This window comes from Hemitrygon akajei, chromosome 14, assembly GCF_048418815.1.
Source record: "Hemitrygon akajei chromosome 14, sHemAka1.3, whole genome shotgun sequence".
NCBI classification, from domain to species: domain Eukaryota; kingdom Metazoa; phylum Chordata; class Chondrichthyes; order Myliobatiformes; family Dasyatidae; genus Hemitrygon; species Hemitrygon akajei.
Window position 1 is genome coordinate 50,045,069 of NC_133137.1, and position 22,939 is coordinate 50,068,007.

Here is a 22,939-nt window from a genome sequence, read left to right on the forward strand (position 1 = left end):
CATCTTACACCAGCTCCACCGTTGGGGTCTTGGTTGGATCTCTCTTTGTCTGGAACCTCCTCCTTGACCTTTCTGCCATGGGTGACCCCACCGGGAACTAAGCCCCAGGCGGTATCATTCTCAGAATCTCACAAGTCTTTCCACCGCAACAAGATTATCCTCGCATAAGATGGCCATGTATACATAAGATTAGCTTAAACATGTAAGACTAATTATAGGTATTTTTAATATAATTTTTAATTATTTCAGTTTTTTTTTTAACTTTCTCACCAGCAACCAAACCAGATTTGGTTACTCTTTCATATCACTCGGAAAGTTCCCAAAAAGTAAGTAAAAATCTGTGAGAATATGTTAAAAGCAAAAATCCCCAGGCCAGTCAGAAGCAATGGTCTCTTCACACAGACATCCGATACTTTTCTCAGAAGGTTATTGCCAAGTCTTAGTGAGTTTCTCTTCTGTAAGTGCTGTGGTCAAACAACTGGTGGTAAGTGCTGAAAGAGCAATAAAGGAAAAAGACTTAATATTCCAAAGCTCCATTCTGCGCATAGTGACTCCTTGCAAGATGGCTTCCATTACCAAAACTGGATATTTATCAACCATCTGGATGATAATCTGGTAAACTGGATCAGCAAGTTTGCTGTTGACACTAAAATTGGGGACACAGTGGACTGTCAAAGCTTGCAGTGGGATCTGGACCAGCTGGGAAAATGGTTTGAAAATGGCGGATGGAATTTAATGCAGTTAACTGTGTGATGTTGCACTTTAGGGAGACACACCAGGGTAGGACTTACACAGTGAACAGTAGGGCACTCAGGAGCGCAGTACAACAAAGAAAAGCATGTAGACTTCAGGAAGTGCAGACAAACCGTCCCCCTCTGTGAATACGTGGCTTCTCCATATCGAGGATTAAATGAAACAATTTTCTGGAAGTTCACATCACAGATGACCTCACGTGGTCCCTTACTATCACCTCCCTGAACAAGAAGGCACAGCAATGCCTCCACTTCCTAAGAAGATTGAGGCAAGCAAGGCTTTACCTCCCCCCCCCCCCCCCCCATTAACTGTGTTTTACAGGAGCACCATTGACAGCGTCTTGGCAAGTTGTATCTCCATCTGGTATGGGAGTTGGCATTGAACCTGAAGTTCATACAAAGGACTGTGAGAACAGCTGGGAGAATCATGGGGCTGTCCCCACCAATCCATCGGGGACAATTATCAGGAGCACTGCGTATGCAGAGCACTTAGTATTATTAAGGATCCCACCCATCCATCCAGCATCCTCTTTGACTTTTTACCATCATACAGGACACTGCGATGCATCAAAACAAGAACGGTCAAGATGGGAAACAGTTTCCTCCCCCAGGCTATCAGGCTTCTGGACTCACTGTGGTCTCATATTTGAAGGGTCACTGGTTAATCTGTTCCAGTACAATACTTAATATTAACACGTTATTTATGTGTGATTCATCTGTAGATTTTATCCTAAACTTCATAAGTTATTGTGTGTTATTGTGGTACTACTCTGTTTTACACCCTGGATCAGAGAAACATTGTCTTATTTCCATATCAATTATATGGTTATATATGTTGTCTACATGTATATAGTTAAACGAAAATACACTTGATTGACTTGACTTGATTCCCTAGAGCCTACGAGAATGAAGGGAGATCTGATAGCTTCCCAAGGACCTTTTCCTTTGTAATGCAATACCAGTCACTTCTACTGCACTGGCTCTCTCACATTTCTCGCATTCTGCTATTCTCTTCCACAGTGAAGACTGACACAAGTCACTTAGAGTTTCTCCGCCATTACTTTGTCCCTCATTAGTACCTCTCTAGTGTCATTTCCCAGCAATCTGATGTGCACTCTCCTATCTCCTTTATTCTTTATATATCTGAAAAACCCTTTTGTATCTTTTTTTATATATTGGCTAATTTATCTTCATATTTCATCTTTACTCTCCTTATAGCTTTTTTAGTTGCTTTCTGTTGGTTTTTAAAAGCTTCCCAATCCTCCACCTTCCCACTGATTTTTGCTATACAGTATTATAATGCCCTCTCCTTTGCTTTTATGCTGTCGTTGACTTCCCTTATCAGCCACGGTTATCCTCCCTTTAAAATAATTATTCATCTTTGGGATGTCTTTTTCCTGCCCCTTCCGAATTTCCCTCAAACACTAGACATCATCCCTACTAGTGTCCCTTTCCAATCAACTTTGGCCAGCAGATCTCTCTTGCATCTGTCATTTCCTATACTCCACTGTAATACTGATACATCTGATTTTAACTTGTCTTTCTCAAACTGCTGGGTGAATTCTATCATATGATGATCACTTGTTCCTGAAGGTTCCTTTACCTTAAGTTCCCTAAACAAATCTGTGTCATTCCATAACACCCAATCCAGAACTGCAGTTCCTCTAGTGGGCTAAACTATGAGCTGCTCTAAAAAGCCATCTCATAGCAATTCTACAAGTTCCCGCTCTTGGGATCCAGCACTAACCAGATTTTCTCAATCTACATGCATATTGAAATCTCCCATAATTATTGTAACATTGCCCTTTTTACATGTTTGTTGTATATCCCATTGTAATTTGTAGCTCGCATCCTGGCTTTTGTTAAGACGCCTGTACATACAGTGCCTTGTAAAAGTATTCAGCCTCCAACCCTTTGTTCACGTAAATGAGTATTACAAACAGAGATCTTGATCAATTTAACTGAGAATTTTTATTTATGAATCACATGTTCTTTTTTCACTGTAGAGTGAAAGAACAGGGAAATCAGTAAAGCATGAAAAACTAAAACTTCAAAAGCTAAAATGTCAGCAGTTCAAATGTATTCGTCCCCTTTTGCTCAGTATTTAGTTGAACCACCTCGCACAGCTATTACAGCCAATAGTATTTTGGATAAGTACTCCCTCCTACCTGTGTCACCACAATCAAATTCCTGGCCCACCTGGAGGCTTTTGGAGGAGGCCACCAAATGGGTTACTCTTTTCTGCCCAACCTGCAAACTTCCAGCCCCCTGCCCCCCGTACACAGTTGAACAGGTTTCAAGCTTACCAGCAAAAGGGCTCAGCCCTTCTGAGGCTCTCAGCAACAGGAGGATGAGGGGTTGCATCACACTCAGCAGTTCCCAGAGGGTAATGATCATGGCAGGCTGCACTGGAATGAGACAGGCATCTGAATAACTTCATGCTGCTGAAAATCTTTGGGTTTCTATAATGATATCTACATCAGACAAGGAGAGAAATCGGAAGACTGACATCAAGCTAATGCAATGCCATTCAAGGAAGTTGGACATCAAAGTATCCTGAAACACTCATCACTCTTCGTAGGTGACCTAGTACAATCATTGACTGATTCTGAGGCTTTCCGTGTCATCACCTGAGGGTCTAAAGAGGAGATAGCCTGGAATAACCTCTCCCACTTCCCCCCCCCCCCCATCCCTCTCCATGGTGAAGCATCTCCTATTGGACCTGTCACTGTGATGATTCATCTACTTTTGCACCCTGAACAAGATCTCCTCGTGGATTTCATCAATCACGGCTCAATTCCCGCCTCTGCCTGTAAGGAGTTTATACATTCTTCTGACCTTTGACTTATACAGGAGAATGAGGAGATGACCAGGTAGTCAACCCTGGGTTGCAAGAGACTGGTAACTTGGTGACGGTCAGGAGAAGAAGGGAAACATCAGCAAGTGCAGAGTACACCTGTGGTCTTTCGCCTCGATAATAAGTATATAACTTTAGATACTATTGAAGATGACCTACCAGGGAGAGCCACAGTGACCAGGTCTCTGGCTCTGAGTCTGGTGCTGTGGCTCTGAAGAGAAGAGAGGTGAAGAGGACTGCTGTAATGATAGGAGATTCCTTAGTCATAGGAAAGGTTCTGTGGGTGTAATAGAGACACTCGGATGGTATATTGCCTCCCTGGTGCCAGGATCAGGGATGTCTTGGATCATGTCCATGGCATTCTCAAGGGTGAGAATGAGCAGCCAAAAGTCTTGGTACATATTAAGCACCAATGATTTGGTAGACAAGGTGAGAAGGTCCAGAAGAGAGATTTTTGGGAGCTAGGTAGAAAGCTGAGAAACAGGACCTCCAGGGCAGTAATCTCTAGTTTAATATCTGTGCCACGTGCCAGTGAGGGCAAGAATAGGATGATTTGGCAGGTAAATGCGTGGCTAAGGAACTGGTGCAGGTTTATGGATCATTGGGATCTCTTCTGGGAAGGTACAACCTGCACAAAAGAGATGGGCTACACCTGTACCTGAGGGGGTCCAGTATCCTTGTGGGCAGGTTGGCTAGAGTTGGATTTAAACTAACTTGGCAGGGGGAGGGAAACCAGAGTGATAGTGCTGAGGATGAGGTAGTTGGGTTACAAACAGAGGCAGTGTGTAGTGAGATTGCTAGCAAGGAGAGGCTGACGATGGGGCAAAATTGCAGTCAACATGATGAGTTGCAATGTAAAAGGTGGACAAAAGCAAAATGGGTGAATCCAGGACTGAAGGTGTTATAGTTCAATGCCCTGGGTATGCGGAATGAGGTAGATGAATTTATAGCACAGTTACAAATTGGCAAGTATGATGTTGTAGGCATCATTGAATCATGGCTGAAAGAAATTTATAGCTGGGAGCGTAATGTCCAAGGATACACATTGTATCAAATGGATAGGCAGGAAGGCAGAGACGGTGGTGTGGCTCTGATGGTAAAAAAAATGAAATTAAATCATTAGGAAGAGGTGACAGGGTCGGAAGGTTTGAATCATTGTGAAATGAGCTAAGGAACTGCAAGGGTGAAAAAACCCTGATGGGAGTTGTATACAGACCCCCAAACAGCAGTAAGGGTGTGGTTTACAAATTACAATGGGAGATAGAAAATGCATACCAGAAGTGCAATGTTACAATAGTCATGGGGGATTTCAATATGCAGGTTGATTGGGGAAATCAGGTTTTTTCAGGATTCAAAAGGGGGAAATTTCTAGAATGCCTACAAGATGGCTTTTTAGAGCAGCTCGTGGTTGAGCTTGCTAGGGGATCAGCTATTCTGGATTGGGTGTTGTGCAATGAAACAGAAATAATTGGAGAGCTTAAGGTAAAAGAACCATTAGGGGAAAGTGATCATAATATGATCAGGTTCACCATGAAATCTGAGAAAGAGAAGCTAAAGTCAGATGAATCAGTATTACAGTAGAATAAAGGAATTACAGAGGCTTGAGGGAGGAGCTGACCAGAATTGATTGGAAAAGAACACTGGCAGGGATGATGGCAGAGCAGCAATGGCTGGAATTTTTGGAAACAGTTCAGAAGGCACAGAATATACACATCCCAAAAGGGTAGAAATATTCTTTTGACAAGATGACACAAACATGGCTAACAAGGGAAGCCAAAGAGAGGACATATAATAGAGGAAAAATTAGTGGGATTTAGAGGATTGGGAAGCTTTTAAATACCAACAGAAGGAAACTAAAAGAGTCATTAAGAAGGTAAAGATGGAATATGAAAGTAAGCTAGCCAATAATGTCAAAGAAGATACCACAAGTTTCTTCAAATACATAGAGTATAAAAGAGAAGTGAGAGTGGGTATCGGACTACTGGAAAACAATGCTGGAGAGTTAGTAAAGGGGGACTAGGAAATGGCAGATGAACTGAATAAGTATTTTGCAACGATCTTCACTGTGGAAGACACTAGCAGTGTGGTGGCAGTTCCAGGTGTCAGGGGTCATGAAGTGTGTGAAAGTACTATTACTAGGGAGAAGGTTCTTGAAAAAAATGAAAGGTTTGAAGGTAGATGTGTCATCTGGACCAGATGGTGTACATCCCAGGGTTCTGAAAAAGGAGGATGAAGAATTGTGGGGGTGTTAGTAATGATATTTCAAGAATCATTTGATTCTGGAATGATTGCAGAAGACTGGAAAATTGCAAATGTCACTCCGCTGTTCAAGAAGGGAGAGAGGCAGAAGAAAGGAAATTATAGGCCATTTAGTCGGACCTCAGTGGTTGGGAAGATGTTGGAGTTGATTGTTAAGGATGTGGTTTGGGGTGCTTGGAGGAACATGATAAAATAGGCCATAGTCAGCATGGTTGCCTCAAGGGAAAATCTTGCCTGACAAATCTGTTTGAATTCTTTGAAGAGATAACAAGCGGGATAGACAAAAGATATTCAGTTGATATTGCATACTTGGATGTTCAGAAGGCCTTTGAGAAGGTGCCACACATGAGGCTGCTTAACAAGCTATGAGCCTGTGGTATTACAGGAAAGATTCTAGCATGGATAAAGCAGTGTCTGATTGGCAGGAGGCAAAGGGTAGGAATAAAGAAAGTCTTTTCTGACTGGCAGCCAGTAACTAGTATTGTTCCACAGGGGTTGTGTTGGGATTGTTTCTTTTTATGTTATATGTCAGTAACTTGGATGATGGGATTGATGGCTTTGTTACAAAGTGTGCAAATGATATGAAGATAGGTGGAGGGGCAGGTAGTTTTGACGAAGTAGAGAGACTACAGAAGGACTTAGACAGATTATGAGAATGGTTAAAGAGATGGCAGATGGAATATAGTGTTGGGAAGTGTATGGCCATGCACTTTGGTAGAAGAAATGAAAGGTTTAACTATTTTCTAAATGGAGAGAAAATACAAAAAGCTGAGGTACAAAGGGATTTGGGATTCTTGTGCAGGATTCCCTAAAGTTAATTTGTAAGTTGAGTCTGTGGTGAGGAAGGCAAATGTAATGTTTGCGTTCATTTCAAGAAGGCTAGAATATAAAAGCAAGAATGTAATGTTGAGACTTTATAAAGCACTGGTGAGCCCTCACCTGGAGTACTGTGAGCAGTTTTGGGCCACTTATCTTAGAAAAGATGTGCTGAACCTGGAGAGGGTTCAAAGGAGGTTCACAAAAAGGATTCCATTTTGAATGACTTGTCATATGAAGAGCATTTGATGGCTCTGGGACTGTCTTCACTAGAATTCAGAAGACTGAGGGATGACATCATTGAAACCTATCAAATGGTGAAAGGCCTCGATAGAGTGGATGTAGAGAGGTTGTTTCCTTTGGTGGGAGATCTAAGACCAGAGAACACAGTCTCAGAATAGAGGGGTGTCCTTATAGAACGGAGATGAGGAGGTATTCCTTTAGCCAAGGAGTGGTGAATCTGTGGAATTCTTTGCCACAGGCAGCTGTGAAGGCCAAGTCTTTATGTATATTTAAGGCGGAGGTTAATAGATTCTTGATTTGGTCAGGGCATGAAGGGATATAGGGTGGGAGGAGACAGGTGTTCGAGATTGAGAGGAAAAATGGATCAGTCATGATGAAATAGAAAAGCAGACTTGATGGGCCAAATGGCCTAACTTTCCTCTATAGCTTATGGTCTTCTGGTTGTCTCCATGACTGTGTCAGTTACCTCCAGGCCTCTAATTTCCTCACACACTCTAAAGACGTACAGTTAGGGTTAATAATGTGGGCATGCTCTATTTCCTCACACACTCTAAAGACGTACAGTTAGGGTTAATAATGTGGGCATGTTCTGTTTCCTCACACACTCTAAAGACGTACAGTTAGGGTTAATAATGTGGGCATGCTCTATTTCCTCACACACTCTAAAGACGTACAGTTAGGGTTAATAATGTGGGCATGCTCTATTTCCTCACACACTCTAAAGACGTACAGTTAGGGTTAATAATGTGGGCATGTTCTGTTTCCTCACACACTCTAAAGACGTACAGTTAGGGTTAATAATGTGGGCATGTTCTGTTTCCTCACACACTCTAAAGACGTACAGTTAGGGTTAATAATGTGGGCATGTTCTGTTTCCTCACACACTCTAAAGACGTACAGTTAGGGTTAATAATGTGGGCATGTTCTGTTTCCTCACACACTCTAAAGACGTACAGTTAGGGTTAATAATGTGGGCATGTTCTGTTTCCTCACACACTCTAAAGACGTACAGTTAGGGTTAATAATGTGGGCATGCTCTATTTCCTCACACACTCTAAAGACGTACAGTTAGGGTTAATAATGTGGGCATGTTCTGTTTCCTCACACACTCTAAAGACGTACAGTTAGGGTTAATAATGTGAGCATGCTCTGTTACCTCACACACTCTAAAGACGTACAGTTAGGGTTAATAATGTGGGCATGCTCTGTTTCCTCACACACTCTAAAGACGTACAGTTAGGGTTAATAATGTGGGCATGCTCTGTTTCCTCACACACTCTAAAGACGTACAGTTAGGGTTAATAATGTGGGCATGCTCTGTTTCCTCACACTCTCTAAAGACGTACAGTTAGGGTTAATAATGTGGGCATGCTCTATTTCCTCACACACTCTAAAGACGTACAGTTAGGGTTAATAATGTGGGCATGCTCTATTTCCTCACACACTCTAAAGACGTACAGTTAGGGTTAATAATGTGGGCATGTTCTGTTTCCTCACACACTCTAAAGACGTACAGTTAGGGTTAATAATGTGGGCATGTTCTGTTTCCTCACACACTCTAAAGACGTACAGTTAGGGTTAATAATGTGGGCATGTTCTGTTTCCTCACACACTCTAAAGACGTACAGTTAGGGTTAATAATGTGGGCATGTTCTGTTGGTGCTGGAAGTGTGGTGACACTTGAAGGCTGACCCCAGCTCACTGATTTGATTTGACACAAGTGACATGTTCCACTGTCTGTTTCAATGTACATGTGACAAATAAAGCTAATCTTTTAAACAATAATGGAGACGAGTGGATTCTCTAGTCACATCTGCCCACATCCTCTCAATCATTTACTGTCAGTCAGCTTCTTAAGCTGTCCTTCAGGATGGGGGTAACTTGCTTTCATTCCAGCTCCATGGGTTCTTGGTTGACTAATGAGGCCAATGTGGGACCTGCAGACTCTACAACACTTGAGGCAGGATGTGCTGAACAGGGTATGTGAATAGTTTGGGAATGGCATACTCCTTTAGCTGTTTATGATGAGGAAGTATGCCACTCCAAAAACTGGACTCTAAATTCTCAGTGAACTTGGACTTCAAGTGAACACTTACATTTATCAAACACTGTGTTGTGAAATATCGTACATTGAAATTACATGGAAACAACTTCGCCCTTCCTGTAGCTGCCATTTACCATAAGCCATTAAACTACCTACTAATGGAAAATGGTTTCTTTATGCTTCACTTATCCAATCCCTTTATAGACAACACAAAGGAGCAGAATTAGGCCATTTGGCCCATTGAGTCTGCTCTGTCATCCCATCATGGCTGATTTATTATTCCTCTCCTCTCCATTCTCCTGCCTTTGACACTCCTACTATTCAAGAACCTATCAACCTCCGCTTTCTGCTTTAAATATACCCAATGACCTGGCCTCCACAGTCACCTTTGGCAATGAATTCACAGACATTCACCACCCTCTGGCTCAAGAAATTCCTCCTCATTCTGTTCTAAATGGATGTCCTTCTATTCAGAGGCTGTGCCCTCTGGTCTAGACTTCCCCACTACAGGAAACATCCTCTCCACGTCCACTCTAACCAAGCCTTCCAATATTTAATTGGTTTCAATTTGATTCCGCCTCATTCTTCTAAACTTCAGCGAGTAAAGGCCATCAAATGTTCCTCGTGCATTAACCCTTTCATTCCTGGGATCAATCCCATGAACCTCCTCTGGACCCTTTTTAATTGTGGACATTTCCATAAAACTTCCATTTGATGCCCTTTGTAGCAGTGAATATCAAACTTTCCATGTAGGTTTGGTGCCCTTACCCTGACATCATGCTAAGGAATGTCTTGTAACTTCTGGAGGAATTCAGCCCCTAAAGCTTGTTCAAGCACTCAATGAGATGATGATCCATACCTTAACGAAGTTTGCCCATCTTTCTTCCTCTTCCCTTAATGCACCGAACTAACAAAATCTGCATTTCACAGCCTCAACATTTCCACATTGATCTACAGATTAATGAAGAGGTCTTCACAAGAACCTCATCAACAATTTTCCCCCAGACATTTCAACATTTTATCATTACTGATGTTTTGTTACTTAAGTTGTCCCTGATTAGATCCTGAGCTTGATTCCTTCCCAGCTGCTACAAAGGCAGAGGTAGATAAGGTAATATCGTTTAATGAAAAGTGGAATAGATGGATATATTTTTCTTTTTTTAAGAGCTACACCACGGGAATAGGCCCTTCTGGCCACCAAGCCCATGCTGTCCAATTACACTTATGTGACCAATAACCTACCAATCTGTATGTCTCTGGAATGTGGGAGGAAACCTGCAAGGTCACGGGAAGAGTGTACAAAGTGGTGGGAATTGAGCTCAGGTCACTGGCACTGTAATAGTGTATTGCTGACTGCTACACTGCCATACTGCCTCAAATGCTACAGGAATATGCAGAAATTACAGGAAGAGAGCACATAGAACATCACAGATGCGTAGTGCCAGAGGCCTATTTCTGTGCTGTCAACCCATGTCATATGAAATCCACAAACACAATTTATTATTTGCTCTTCATTAAATGATGCATTGTATATTATCAAAGATGAAAGTTGTTTGTACCCACATTAATGAGTTTTCCCTCTCAGATCCAGTCTTGGGTAATAATCCAATCCATGCCTCGAGGTCTTTGGAGAGAAGCCAGCCCTGTCCTGACTTCCAAGAAAGCAGCTGATAGGCTTGTCAACAGTCTTCCTGGAAACATTCAACAAGTCATTTGCTACAGTAACAATTTTTGTTTTGCACAGCCACTATAAGCATGAAATCTATGAACTGACAGGTTTGCTTTCTGCTATCATGAGCATAATTCATATCTTAGCAGTGACTTAGGTGGAGCCAATAGCAAAGCTGCAGAGCACGCAAAACACTATCTTACAGAGTCACAGGCACTATAGCGCAGAAACAGATCTTTCAGCCCATCTAGTCTGTGACAAGCTATTATCCTATCTAGTACGTGGAACATAGCCCTCCATACCCCTCCCATATTTGTATCTATCCAAATTTCTCTTAAATGTTGAAATTGAACCCATATCCATCACTTCGTTGGCAGATCGTTCCAGACTCTCACCACTCTCTGCGTGAAGAAGATACCTCTCAGATTCCTCTTCAATATTTCACCTTTCACCCTTAACCTATGACCTTTAGAGTTTCCAGAACAACATCCCATGCAAAATCAATCTTCTGGTCATGCCATTCAAGGACTTGTGCTAATGTTATTTTTGGGACTGTATGTGCGATCATAACGTGTGTGTCTGTATGTATTGTGTTTTGCACCTTGGTCCCGGAGAAATACTGAATCATTTAGCTGCATACATGTATGTGTTTGACAATTAAATTTGTACTTGAACTTGACCTCTAGTTCTAATCCCACCAAATCTCAGTGGAAAAAGCTTGCTTGCATTTACCCTATCTATGCCACTCAATTTTCTATACCTCTCTAAGATCTCTCCTCATTCTTCTATACACCAGCAAAAAAAGGACCACTCTGTTAACAGTTTCCTATAACTTAGGCCCTTAATTCCAAGCACCATCGTTGTAAATTCTCTCTGTATTCTCTCAACCTTATTGATATCTTCCCTGCATCTTTCTGTATCTTCCAAAAGGTTATTAGCTCCTGATAATATTTGCAGCTAATGCTATATGTCTATCCACAAGAAAAATACTTTCCTTTCTGTGAAATAAAATTGTATGCAACAGTTTAATAACTCTGTGTATGTAGGTGGGAGAGAGATCATAAAATCAGGATTAGAGGAACTGGCCGACAGTGGAAATATTCAGATTCCAACTGTGTCCTTTCTCCACTGAGAAACAGCCTTTGTTAGACTTCTGGCAAAGACTCAAAGTTATCTGTCCAGCCTGGCTGACTTATTGCAATGTTCTTTGCTTCCCTTTGTGATCCTGAAGTGCTTGAATCAACACAAAGTCCTGTGTCTGGTTTATTGAGGCAGGATTATTCAAATACGCAGACAACTCTCCTCCTGCTCCTCCAAGCCAGCAGTCTTCACTCAGCAGTTCTTACTCTCCCACCCTCTGGGCTGTTTAGAAAGTCCCACTAAGAACAGGTTGTCATTGGGCTGATCAAATCTTTACCATTACAGCCTGTTTTAGATATTATCATGGAAAGACGAAGAAAAGAACGGGGTCCAATGGCAGGAGCCCCATGTCCGTGAACCTCTGCAAGACCACTGAGGAAGTCGAAAGTCCAATGTCTGCAACTCCACTAGTCTGCTGTAGGATGTAGGCCAAAGAAGAATGTCCTGGGGTGAGGGGAATGTCTGTGTGTGTAGGTGGGTGGGACGGAAGGGCAGGGTTTGTTTTGCTGCTGCTGTTTTGTCGTTTGGGATGTTTTGGTTTCTTTTGTATTCTGTATTGTTCTGGCAATATTGGTGTGGTGATACTCGCGGGCTGCCCCCAGCACATCCCTAGGTGTGTTGGTTGTTAACGCACACAATGCATTTCATGGTATGGTTCGATATATGTACATGTGATAAATCTGAATCAAATGAGCAAGAATAAAAGAACAAGTGATTTAGAGGGATGTTGTGAGGGGTTGGGGGGAGAAATTGCTTGGATAAAACTACATTGTCTTATTGCTGATTCTCTAGGACAGATAAAGTTTACGGTGCGAGGAAAATATTGAATTGCTGGGAAAAGAGACAGGTCACTGGGCACAAGATAAGAGGTGTGGAGTTGTAAGGCTGGTGAAGAGAATTTTTACACACAACTAACACGACTTAGGGATATGCTAGGAGCAGCCACAAGTGTGGCCATACATTCTGGCTGCAACATAGCATGCCCAAAATATTTGGCAGAACAACACAGAACACAACAAGTAAGAAAAGAACACCACCAGCTCAAGCTCATAATAAATCAATAAGCAGGTAACCTGGGCAGAGTATAGAGTTGATTTTGTTAGATTTGCTCTGGGATAAGAAGCAACTCAGGTGATCCAAACTGTTAAACCATTAAGTCAAGAAGATATCTCAGGAGAGTAGTTGGGTCAACCATATGGCCGGAATGAAAAATATTCCCAATTCACACACTAGTGATATCATGCAAAACCATCATCAATGGACTGAGATCAAGAATTCCCAAACTTACTTCATGTAGGAATTCCTTTACCAAGGGCAGAATGAGTTCAATTCATCCTTGGGTCCAGGAGTGAATCAACCAAACCACAGGTTGGTAATTTTAAAACATAAAAATGTGGAAAATATCAAGTTCAATTTTAACTGTCGTGCAACCATACACATCCATACAGCTAAACAATACAGTGCTCCTCTGGGGTCAAGGTGCAAAACACAGTAAAAACGGTCACATATGGCACATATAGTAATGATAGCACATACGGTCACTAAATAATATGTCCCTGAGTGGCATGGCCTGAAGATTGATGGTGCATGGGATATTATCCTGGAGCCACATTTCTGTAAGAACGAGTATGCAGCAGTACCTCAACTTGCACTGGATCAGCAACAGATGAATACAAATCAGCTCATTTTGTGCTGGGTCAGCTAAGCATGATATAAATCAAGCTCGTCTTCTGGGGAGCAAACACTGGAGAGCAGCACCAATAGAGGGGCCGGATTGCAGGGGCCAGCCCCCAACCCAGTACACCCACCATGCCTCTGTTCTCTCCAATCCCATCTCCAGCAGCTCCTCCCCTGGGTGACTGCAAGAAGTGATGCAGAGGCATGAGGGCCTGGTCCACGGAACAACCAAGACCACACAGCTCCCCACCATCAGTCCTTCCAGTGAACCAGACTTGGAGTATTTTACATTACCAATACCCAACAGGGTCTTGCAATCACAAGAAAAACACTTAAGACACATATTTGTACCATTTGTAGGACCCGGAGAGGTCACTGTGACAACACCTCTTATCGGAAATATGAATAACTTAAGAGATTCTACCACTTATGCTGAGGCCATATGGATGTAACCCCCAGGCTCGCCCAGCTCGTGCTCCTCCAGGGGAATCAGCCTTCGGCCCCGCCAAACTGGGTAATCACGTTTGTGTGGATGCGGCGTAATGTACCCCCAGTCACAAACCCACAAAACGTAAAATATCAGACAGTACACCATATGCAATTAAATGATAGACTTTATGAATCTTAATCTGAATATAGGGTTAGTAATGAAAATAAACAAAACAAAAAAAGGGCCCAAGTCAAAATCAAAAGTCCACGTTGGAGCTCACTCAGTAGTCATTCTTCCACCATCGATCTCCTCCGAACATCACCGACCTCAGATCCCAGTCCACTCTGTCCGGTGGTCTACCAGCTCTCTCTACACGCATCCTCCCTCTTCATCTCTCCTTGACAAAAGACCACGAGAAACCCGGCTCCCAGACACAAGAAAGAATAACATTTCTCCCATTGGATAGCCACTGAATTCAGATGTCCCATTATCTCTGGTCATAACCTAAACATTGCTGCCACAGAGAAACCATTACCTTAACAGTGGAACATTACATAGAAGCCATTACATTAGCCTTGGGAGTGAAACCTTACAGCGTGTTACACACTCCTCACCAAATTTAGTCACGTCCTCATGACATTGAGATAATTCGCCAACCCTTCCTGCAAACACAAACCCCAACCCAGGTGTGAAAGACAGTGACATTGCTCCCCAAAACAGTAGAGATCACGTTCTGTTCCCCAGGCACTACATAGGCCAACCTATCCGGTGATTTCCTAATTCTCTGAGGCCTCCGTACCTCCTCACCTAACTCCTCAGACTCAGACGCTACTGAGGATACTTCAGGTCTACTTGGTGAATCCCCCCCCCACCCCCGATCTATCACTCAGGCCCCCTGCCCCGTGTCCAGGCCCCGCTTCCTCTCCTTCAAGGTCCTGCTGTAACCCAGGCTGCCCACAGATACCCTCCCTCCCCACTTCACCTGACTCAATGGGAGAAGGGCCAGGAGTCTCTTCCTCAACCAATGGGGAGTTAGCAAAATGCAGCATGTACCACACCTCCAAATCATGATCCCCTGAATCAGTATCCCTCTCACGGGCGGGGCCCAGCCCAGCTTCTTCCACTGTGGGCCCTGCAGTCTCCCCGCGTTATCGCAGAGTCCTCTTACTAGGTGTAGGCTCCATCGGTGTCTGGGTCTACCTGTACCTCTTGACCCAGGGGCAACAAGTGGTTCCGATGGAGAATCTTGACAGGCCCATTCCCCTCCTCTGGTTTCACCCGGAGGTTTGGCATCTGACTCTCCACCACCCAGGGTGCGACCACCCAGCGGTTAGCCAACTTATGCTTTCCAGGTAGCCCCAAATTCCTTATGAGGACCGGTCTCCCAGCAACAATTGGGAGAACCTCACCTTCTGATCGTACCTCCTCTTATTTCCATGATTCTGCTTGGCGGCCGCAACCCCAGCCAATTCATAGGCCCTTTTCAGCTCTCTCCTCATGTCAGACACATACTTCTGATAATGCTTTGGTGGTAAGTCACCCTCGTCAGTCCCAAAACAAAGGTCAATTGGCAACCTCACCTCGCGCCCAAACATCAGATAGTATGGCGAGTACCCAGTAGCTTCATTTCGTGTACAGTTGTAACAATGAACCAGATGCCCAATATGTTGACTCCACCTGCTCTTTTTGCTGATCTCCAGAGGCCCGAGCATGTCTAGCAAGGTCCGATTAAACCTCTCGGGCTGGGGATCACACAGCGTGTGATAGGGCAAGGTCCTCGACTTCTCAACTCCAAGCATGCCCAGTAACTCATGGATGAGCCTGCTCTTGAAGTCCCATCCCTGCTCACTACGTATCCGCCTGGGAAGGCTATAATAAACCAAATACTTCTCCCATAACACTTTTGCCACCGTAGTCACCCTCTGGTCCTTGGTAGGAAAAGCCTGAGCATATCTGTTGTAATGGTCCATGATGAGTAAGACATTCGCCGTGTTGCTGGCATCGGGTTCTATGGACAGGAAATCCATACACACCAGGTCCAGGGGCCCTGCACTCCGCAAGTGGGACAAGGGAGCTGCCCGCATAGGCAGTGTCTTCCACCGCATGCATCGAATGCATGACTTGCAGTATTCTTCGACCTCTGACTTCATTCGGGGCCAGTAAAACCGGTCTCTGAGCAATCCATAGGTCTTTTCAACCCCCAAATGTCCAGAATCATCATGAAGTGACTTCAACACAATCCTCCGATACTTCTCAGGCAGAACCAGCTGGCAACGCTGAGGTCAGTCTGGGGTGATGTGACCCGGCATAAGATCTGGTTCTTCAACTCCAACCGAGGCCATTCTTTCAGTAATGGAGGCACCGAAGCGTGTTTCGTCTTCTCCACCAGAGCCGTATCTCCCTTTTCAACCGTGGACCAAATAATGCCAATGCCCAAGTCATCTCGCTGAGCAGCTGCCACTTCCCCAGAACTCAAATCTGGCAGCTGATTTGTTTTCAGAGCAGTCAGGGTTACAGTAAACTTGTGGTATGATGTCATCAGAAGCCCCCAATTGATCCACTGCTCGATCCTGCCCCTCCTTTTCCTCTGCCTTCACGGTGATGGCAAATTGACACATGGCCTTCACCCCAGGGGCAGGAACGCTCTCCCACTCCTTGTCCCTGATGTCCCTCATGCACCCGTTGGGACAAAGCATCCGCATCAATGTTCCGGCTCCCCGGCCAGTACTTCAGGCTGAAATCATAGGCGGACAACGCTGCCAAGCACCTGATGGCCTGTGGCAGCCAGTTTCGCCGAGGTCAGGATATAAGTTAGGGGTTGTTGTCCGTCAGCACCTCAAACTTGGCCCCGTAGAGATAGTCACTCAGTTTATCCACCACCGCCCATTTCAACGCCAGGAATTCCAACTTGTGCATGGGATAATTTCTCTCAGAGGGCGAAAAACTCCGGCTGACAAACGCCACAGGCCTCAACCTGGTGCCCTGATCCTGATACAGGACGCCTCCTAACCCCTCTCGGCTGGCATCTGTGTGCAGTACATACGGCAATCGGGGGTCCGCAAAAGCCAGCACTGGCACCTGGGTCAGCAACTCCTTCAGCGACTGAAAAGCCTCCTCACATTTTACATCCCACCTCTGTCCAAAGGGCTCCAACGGGTTAAGATACTCTTCACCCTCCTGTCCTTTTCTCCCCCTCCCTTTCTTCCCCAAGGGAGGGTAATGACACAGAAGCTGATTCAAGGGGTGACTCACTTTGGCATAGCCCTTCACAAATCTCTGATAATAACCACAGAACCCAAGGAACGAGCACAAAGCGCTCACAGTCTGGGACCTCGGCCACGTGGTCACCGCCTGTATCTTAGCTGGGTCTGTAGCTACTCCATACCGTGAGATTATGTGTCCGACATAGCTAACAGACATTTTGCAGAACTGGCACTTGTCCAGGGGAAGTTTTAACCCTTCAGCTTTCAGGCGGCTAGTGGATCCAAATACTATGAGGTCATCCAAATATACCAACACCTCAAGCAGGTTCATATCACCCACTGTCTTCTCCATGACCCACTGGAAGGTTGCAGGGCTCCCGGTATGCCCTGGGGCATCCTTTTGAACTGGATGAATCCCCAGGGGACATATAAATGCCGTCTTCTCTTTGTCAGCCTCACTCATCGGAACTGGTAATATCCACTCCTCAAATCCAGCACACTAAACTGACAGGCCAGCGCGTCCTCGACCCTCGGGACCATATACTGGGCAGGGACGGTGTGCCTGTTAAGAGTTCTATAGTCCACACACATGCATACCTTCCTGTTCTTTTTCTGGGCCACTACTACTGGGGACGCATAGGGGCTTCGGGACTCAGTGATGATCCCAGCTTCCTTCAACTTAAACAAATGCTGCCACACATCTTCTACGTCTGCAGGAGCCAGTCGCTGTGACATCTCTCTGAACGGAGTGTCCTTGGTCACCCGGATAGTGTGACGAGTGCTCTTGGAACAACCCACATCAAACTTGCCAATGGAAAAGACACCTTCCAGCTTCAACATCTTCTCTACCAACCTCCTTTTCCAATCCGGTGGCACTGGGGAGTCCCCGAAGTTGAGTGACTCAGCAGTCAACTTTCCCCCCCCCTTTTTCAATAGTTTCTACCCAGCTTGTCTCACAGGGGCACTAGACATTATCTCACCGGGAACAAATGCACCAGGTGTTCCTGATGATCTCTGCCATCCTGCTCACCTGTACAGCCGAGGGCTTCTGCAATTCGGGCCTCATCAGTACCCCAGCCGGAAATTCTGACTCCCCCTCGGGATCTTCCGGAGCATCCACTAAGAGGGCTTCGCCCTCAGGCACTCCGGGAAACTTGAGGGTCCCCCTCACTCTCACTATTTCCCCAGGCTGTACTACTATTGGCTTCGACTGGGTGAACCACACAGTCCCTCGTCTAAATTCAGTATCCGGCCCAATGCTGCCATGCACTTCCTCAAAAGCAGCTCGAAACACTGGGTGCATAGACAATGTCCCCAAAAAGCTCTCAGCCACCTTCTCCTTGCAGGCCCCCATGAGTCTCCTCACAAGAATGGTGTTGGTCCCCATCAGAATTGAAACGCCGCCCGTCTCGACAGGGTCCGGACGAACCAGCACCACTGTCTCAAGAGCCTCAGACACTCCCACCTCGGCCTCCGAGAACTCCAATTTCACTGACAAATAACCATAGTATGGATAATCACCAGCACTGAGACCCCAGATCTCCAGTGTACTGAATGGCGTCAAGGGTAAATGCTTCAGATACTGGTTGTAAATCAAACGGTGCAGTAACGTGACCTGTGACCCGGTGTCGAGTATGGTTTTAGCATAGATTCCCTCTATCCGTAGTGACACACTGGAGCGTGGTCCCATTAAGCCTTCAGGAATAGGGTCTTTTGCTTTCGGGAGTTCTTTGGTACATTGCTGGGAATGTGTTCCTGCAGAGACACCAGGCCATTTCCTCACTGTGTCTCCTCTAAGTTTCCCAACACCTCTCCCTGCTTAGATACCCAGAGCTCACTCTCTGAGGGGCTTCCTGCTGCTCACACTCCCGCCAGAAGTGCCCCTCTTCCCCAGTTATACCACATGCTACCGGCCACCCCTCTTCTTGCAGAACCCCGGCTACCGCAGCCCTCTGCGTAGTCCATCCCCTTAGGCGGGGGCCCTCTCTACCAGTCCTTTCATACGGAGGGTCCACACCCACTGTCAACACCTGGGACATCTCAGTTCTCAGCTCTGCCACCATCTCCTTTACCATTTCCCGGGTTGGGCTGGCCCCGGACACTTCACCACAAGGGGCTACTACCAAGGACTGTACCCTGCTGACAGAGTCCTCTCACTGCATTCTCCTCCTCCCGCACCTCTCTGATCAGTTGAACAAATGAGGGAGGGGGGTGCGTTTTATGGGTCTGCCGGAGACGCCAAGCAATCATGTCCAGGGACTGGGCACCCTTGGCTATCTGGTCCATCCTAACTTATCCACCTCAGCCATCTGAATGACCCCCCGGGGCCGCGAACAATTTAGCTCTCTATCCGGAAAAGATAAGCGGAAAGCTCTCCCCCTTTCCCTGATGCGTGTTTTGAAAACCACCCCCCCCCCCCCCCCGGAGCTCCAGTGGGCTCCCTGTCATACCAAAAGCGCTCTCTAATGCGTCTAGATACTCAGCAAGGGAAACAAAGGGCAGGTTAACTGTCACGCTTCTTACTACATCAGCCGCTAACCCCCTCAAACTTTCAGCCAATCTCTGTCGCTTATCATCATCAGAATACTGCCACTCATCTAACAACTGAGAGGTCTGCTCCACCCACGTCTCCTACTCCTTTTCCCCCTCGGGGGTGGGCGTTATTCCAGAGAAAATTCTTAGCTTCTTGCAGGGACCCACTACCTGTGCACTGGGCCACTTATTCACCAGAGAGGTCAGGGCTGATGCCAACTCAGAACCCTCACTCTTCACTGGGGGACGGGGACTAATTAAGCTTTCCAAATCTGACCACTCTTTCCCCTCATTCCTCAGAAATGATAGAACCCTGTCTCTGAAATCTCTGCCCCCAACTGCGGGCAACTTAGCTTGTGACCTAGGCTGCTGGGCTCCCTTCTCATCATCCCTGACAGTATGAATAGGCCATGGCCCTGCCTCACCTGGGGCACCGATAGACGCTGGCAGTCCCACCGCTGTTACGTCAGTGCTAGTCTGAACTAAAACAAGGTCTGAGCCTGCCATTTAATCAAACTTATGCGCTACAATTTCAATCTTGCCAACAGTTTTAACCATACTCAAAAATCAAATTAACAATTCATCCAGGGTGCGAATATCCACCCCACTCAACATGCACACATTGATTACCGGCAATCCCACAGAAGCACACCACTGCTGCACCCTAGAAGCATCAATACCAGCACAGATTTATAGATTTAAACAGGGTAATCACACAGCATCCAACGGAATCAATCCCGGGCAAGCCCCCACAATTGTAACCCTCAGGCTTGCCCAGCTCGCATTCATCTAGGGAAATCAGCCTTCAGCCCTGCCAAACTGGGTAAACACATTTGTATGGATGCTGTGTAATGTACCCCCAGTCACAAACCCACAACGCAAAATATCAGACAGTACACCATATGCAATTAAATTATAGACCTTATGAATCTTAATCAGAATATAGGGGTAGTAATGAAAATAAACAAAACAAAAAAAGAGCCCAAGTCAAAATCAGAAGTCCCCATTGGAGCTCACTCAGTTGCCATTCTTCCACCATCAATCTCCTCCGAACGTCGGACCCTCAGATCCCAGTCCACTCCGTCCAGTGGTCTACCAGCTCTCTCCACACGCGTCCTCCCTCTTCATCTCTCCTCAACAAAGACCGTGAAAAACCCGGCCTCCAGACACACAAGAAAGAACAACGTTTCTCCCATTGGAGAGCCACTGAATTCCAAAGTCCCGTTATCTCTAGCCATAACTCTAGTCTTAGCACTGAAACCTCACAGCGTGTTACAGAGTTTTACAGAGCAGTGTTTAAGCTGCATATGAGCATGTTCCCATTCCTCTTCATCTAACCTGGTTAATGCAGTATAGTCTTCTAATCATTTCTGCCTCCCGCACTTATCTAGTTACCCCTTGAAGGATATGGGATTTCATAAAATGCTGCTTCATTAAACACCCTGTCCTTCCTCTGCTATGTAAGTACTGATTTACCTACCCAGCTATCATATAGAAATGCTTTGGTACACAGCTTGCTAAATGATGATTCAGGCTCTGACTCAATGTATTTCATGGAATTAAACAACACTTCCAAAATGGAATAAAATAGCTCTTTATTACCAGTTCTTTCAGTTGCAAATCACAAAAATGCTTAAAACAGCACTTAAATACACCATATAGAGACTCCATCCATATCCTGTAACATTTCTTTCTCAGAATAACACCCTTTCTAGGATTTTTTGACAAGACGTAGAGCTGCACTATATTGAACAAATACAAAAAGGTGTTTAAGTATTTCACACAGCTCACAGGTTGTGAAGGGTGACCAAGATTAGATTATATTGAAGGTCAATGGGCCGATGACGCTGGCTATGTCATATGAAACCAATGGCATTTTGCCACTTCTGGTTAAATTCTTCATTCACTCATGCAAACTCAATGGGAGTCCAAAGCCCATCATTACACAGAGAAATCCACCTTCCTTATTCTAACATTTAAAAACTATAATCTTATATTTCTGTAAGTTTCTGAATATCAAGAGATGGGGCCAAAGGACTGAATTGGCGGAAGGCTATAATCTTATCGATTATCCATGTGATCAGCTTGACTGGTTCTTCACTTCTTGCCCAGGTAAGTGCAGGAGGGCAAGTCCTGTAGAAGATGACACTAGAGACTGCAGAAGCTGTAATCTTGAGCAAAGGACGAGCTGCTGGAGGGACACATGGAGGAAACGGAGAGTCGATATTTTGGGGCAAAACCCTTCTCAACCCAAAATGTCAATTGTCTATTTCCCTCCACAGATGCAGGCTGACCCAGAGCTCCTCCAGCATTTTATTTTCGGTAGATGGTGAGCCTGTGAAGTGGGTCAAACCCAGCCCTTTTGTTTTTCACTGAAATGCACTGCTTATCACTATTCGATCAACCTCTGCTGAAATAAGGCTGCTGCACAGGTTCCGCACAGTGGCACGTTTTCCTAACCTCTGTTTCCACAGGAGAAATGCTGACAAGATCTGTGCCTGCACATTATATTGGTGGTTCATTTTACATCTATAGATGTCTGAATTTTTCAGTCCAAGATCCACCACAGCTCTCTCCCATTCTGCTCCCAGCTGGCTGGACAGCCGATTTAATTGCTTGTCGGTAGGCACACTATTCAAGATGTCTTCTGAAATGGTTGACTGTACATCATCTGGAAGAGAGAAAAAAAGGCTACTGAGTGAATTCCTAGTTTCACAGTGCAACTTCAGAACTAAACCATCATTGGCAGAGGAGACTCTCAGTAGAGTGGAAAAAAAATACAGCCCTGCATTAATTTTTACATGGAGTATTTGCTTAGTGACACCCTACAGATCAAACTAAGACCACACAGAGTTGCTGGAGACACCCAAAGCATTGTCTCACAGGAATGAAGGAAGCCATTTACTGCCTTGAAGCAACTCAATGGTTTGATTAGACTGTGTCTAAGCTCCTTTCACCTGCCTAGGTTCCATAATCTTTAATACTCAATACCTTTCAATTGCAGTACAAATATTGTCGACCAGCTTGTCGGAGAGAGTTGTAGACTTCCAGTAAGTGTGTGTGAGGAACTGCTTCCTGACATCACCCTGACTTTAACTGTGTTCAACCTCTAACATGGGTGTAAATTGGGATGATGTTTTTGCAGGGAAATGTACTATGCACATGTGGTCGATGTTTAAGGATCTCTTGCAGGATGTTAGGGATAAATTTGTCCCGGTGAGGAAGATAAAGAATGGTAGGGTGAAGGAACCATGGGTGACAAGTGAAGTGGAAAATCTAGTCAGGTGGAAGAAGGCAGCATACATGAGATTTAGGAA

At 45.0% G+C, this 22,939-nt stretch overlaps 1 protein-coding gene across 3 annotated transcripts in view; it reads right to left on the minus strand.

Annotated features, from left to right (window-relative positions):
* Nucleotides 1-322: 322 nt before the first annotated feature.
* Nucleotides 323-22,939, minus strand: part of cradd (CASP2 and RIPK1 domain containing adaptor with death domain) — a 53,403-nt gene continuing 30,786 nt past the window's right edge. The window contains exons 2-4 of one of the 3 annotated variants that reach the window (XR_012101391.1): nucleotides 10,535-10,662; nucleotides 3,059-3,226; nucleotides 323-491 (exon numbers count right to left, since the gene is read on the minus strand). Coding sequence is in view for 1 of the 3 variants with exons in the window: in XM_073066022.1 (XP_072922123.1) it covers nucleotides 21,992-22,293 (302 nt within the window). In the remaining 2 variants the exon portion in view is untranslated. Of the gene's footprint in view, nucleotides 492-3,058; nucleotides 3,227-10,534; nucleotides 10,663-21,213; nucleotides 22,294-22,939 lie in introns of those variants that run through there. The other 2 variants (XR_012101392.1, XM_073066022.1) reach the window with 2 other exon arrangements.